Here is a 2,855-nt window from a genome sequence, read left to right on the forward strand (position 1 = left end):
AGGCTTTGAGCTCGTTCTGCTGATGCTCTCCGCGCACCATGCGCGCGCGCGCGCGCGCCTCATTTGACGCAGAGGCTTAATTTAATTGACGCAGCAGATCTGGAGGTGCTGAAGTGTCAGAAGCAGCTGCAGAAAGTGGCAGCATGTTGTTAAGTGATTTTTTTCCCAACCTCGCCTGTGATGAGCGCGAGACACGAGACGTGTTAAAAGCCTCAGAAATGACGTCATTTGGCTGAAAAACTCCCCAGATGCCTCCTGTTGCTGCTGGGACTGTCTGTCCTGCAGCCTCTGCACAGCTGCTACAAATAAAGTTTTGATTTTAGAGTAAAAAAAATGACGTGTTTGTTTAATTTTCTTCATTTTCTCCAGAAATCTGCGCGATAAGACGCGCGCGCGCGGAACAGCGGAGAGCGTCTTTGATGGGATTTCAGAGAAAGCTCCAAGTCTTAGTTGTCATTCAATCCCAGAGGGACCTCCCCCTCCTCTCTGCTCCCCCCACCCCGCGCGCACACGCACGCGCTGGCAGCTGGCTGTATATAAACAGATCCAGGAGGCTGGACTCCCACTCAGACCTGCAGAGACTGAGACCCGGACAACATGCCCGCATCTCAAACTGGATTTGGAAACTTCTTCTTGGAGAGGAACGTCAGCATGCCGACTGGATACCAGATCCCGGTGCTTGGATGCCCGCCGGGTGTCCAGCAGCAGCAGCAGCAGCTCCAGGTTCAGCATCTCGCTGCCATGGCAGCCGCGGTCCCCATCTCATACCCAGGCCTGCAGGGATACAACTTCCTCCCCTACACGCACCACAGGCACATCACGCACATGGTGAGTTGGCCATTCATCATCAGGCAGAGGCTGAAAATCAGATTTCATGAAGTTTGTCTCCATCACCCAGAAGAAGCGCGCGCACTGGATGAATGATGTTTAACTTTCATTGTTTTGTGTTTCCCCACAGAGTAACAGCTTCGACCTGAAGGCCACCTCTCCCTACCATCACGCCCTCCTGGCTGCGCGCGGGACTACTTTTTATCCTCCCTTCCGCCCGGGAGCAGCGGAGGATCCCTCCAGGGTGGTGAAGGTGGCCACGCGGGAGAGCACGGGCGCGCTGAAGGCCTGGCTGAACGAGCACCTGAAGAACCCCTACCCCACCAAGGGGGAGAAAATCATGCTCGCCATCATCACCAAGATGAGCCTCACCCAGGTCTCCACCTGGTTCGCCAACGCCAGGAGGCGTCTGAAGAAGGAGAACCGGGTCAGCTGGGCGTCCAGGGGCAAATCAGACGAGGAGGAGGATGAGGAGGAGGAGCAGGATGGGGAGAGCGAGGATGAAGACGGTCCTCTGGAGAAATGCCATTTGAATGAGCGCGAGAAGGAGGAGGCAGAGCTTCAAAGTAGCCGCGAGCAGGTCGGGAGCGCGCCTGTGGAGGCGCGCCTGGAGGCGGCGACGCGCTGCATCCAACAGGAGGACAGCAAGGGACCTGGACTGGACAGGACCAAGGGACCTGGACTGGACAGGACCAAGGGACCTGGACTGGACAGGACCAAGGGACCTGGACTGGACAGGAAGGCTGAAACACCATCAGCTTTGGAAAATAAAGAGAACACAGAGAGCCAGAAACCAAAGATCTGGTCTCTGGCAGAGACTGCCACCTCGGAGACCGTGAAGAAACCCGCGGACAGTTTTTACCCCCCCGCGGGGAAACTCTGGGCAGACTGGGCCTCAAGAACCGGACTCTTACTTCCAACATATTATACAACTCACGAGATAGTCTGAACGGGTATTTAGACCCAAAGGAAAGACTTTTGTCCACATCTTCTGCACTTTATGACCTTCTAACCTCATGGAGTCCTAAATGAGACCAAAGACCAAACATGTTGCTGTAAATAAACCTAGATGTATTTTTCAACAAGTTAAAATGTAAATTATGTTTCCATTGTCTTGCCACGAAGAAGTATTTTCATAAAATAAACTTTGGCTTCAAGCAAAAAGAAAAAAGTCTTCTGTGTTCTGTAATCCGCTGGACCAGGTTCCACCAGGTTCCACCATGTCCCATCAGGTTCCACCATGTTCCATCAGGTCCCATCAGGTTCCACCAGGTTCTACCATGTTCCACCAGGTCCCACCAGGTTCCACCATGTTCCACCAGGTCCCATCAGGTTCCACCAGGTTCTACCATGTTCCACCAGGTCCCACCAGGTTCCACCATGTTCCACCAGGTCCCATCATGTCCCACCAGGTTCTACCATGTTCCACCAGGTCCCACCAGGTTCCACCAGGTCCCACCAGGTCCCATCATGTCCCACCAGGTTCCACCATGTTCCACCAGGTCCCATCATGTCCCACCAGGTTCCACCATGTTCCACCAGGTCCCATCATGTCCCACCAGGTTCCACCATGTTCCACCAAGTTCCACCATGTCCCATCAGGTTCCATCAGGTTCCACCAGGTTCCACCAGGTTCTACCATGTTCCACCAGGTCCCACCAGGTTCCACCATGTTCCACCAGGTCCCATCATGTCCCACCATGTTCCATCAGGTTCCACCAGGTTCTACCATGTTCCACCAGGTCCCACCAGGTTCCACCATGTTCCACCAGGTCCCATCATGTCCCACCAGGTTCCACCATGTTCCATCAGGTTCCACCAGGTTCTACCATGTTCCACCAGGTCCCACCAGGTTCCACCATGTTCCACCAGGTCCCATCATGTCCCACCAGGTTCCACCAGGTCCCATCATGTTCCACCAGGTTCCACCATGTTCCACCAAGTTCCACCATGTCCCATCAGGTTCCACCAGGTTCCATCAGGTTCCACCAGGTTCTACCATGTTCCACCAGGTCCCACCAGGTTCC

At 54.4% G+C, this 2,855-nt stretch overlaps 1 protein-coding gene across 1 annotated transcript; it reads left to right on the forward strand.

Annotated features, from left to right (window-relative positions):
- Positions 1–597: 597 nt before the first annotated feature.
- irx7 (iroquois homeobox 7) lies at positions 598–1,777 on the forward strand (the record flags this gene model as incomplete). The annotated part of the gene is made up of 2 exons (XM_079238587.1): positions 598–828; positions 959–1,777. The coding sequence occupies 2 exons, from the start codon at positions 598–600 to the stop codon at positions 1,775–1,777; spliced, it is 1,050 nt and encodes a 349-aa protein (XP_079094713.1).
- Between the last annotated feature and the right edge of the window lie 1,078 nt (positions 1,778–2,855).

Source organism: Telmatherina bonti (genome assembly GCF_933228915.1).
Source record: "Telmatherina bonti genome assembly, chromosome: 4".
In the NCBI taxonomy this organism is placed as follows: Eukaryota; Metazoa; Chordata; class Actinopteri; order Atheriniformes; family Telmatherinidae; genus Telmatherina; species Telmatherina bonti.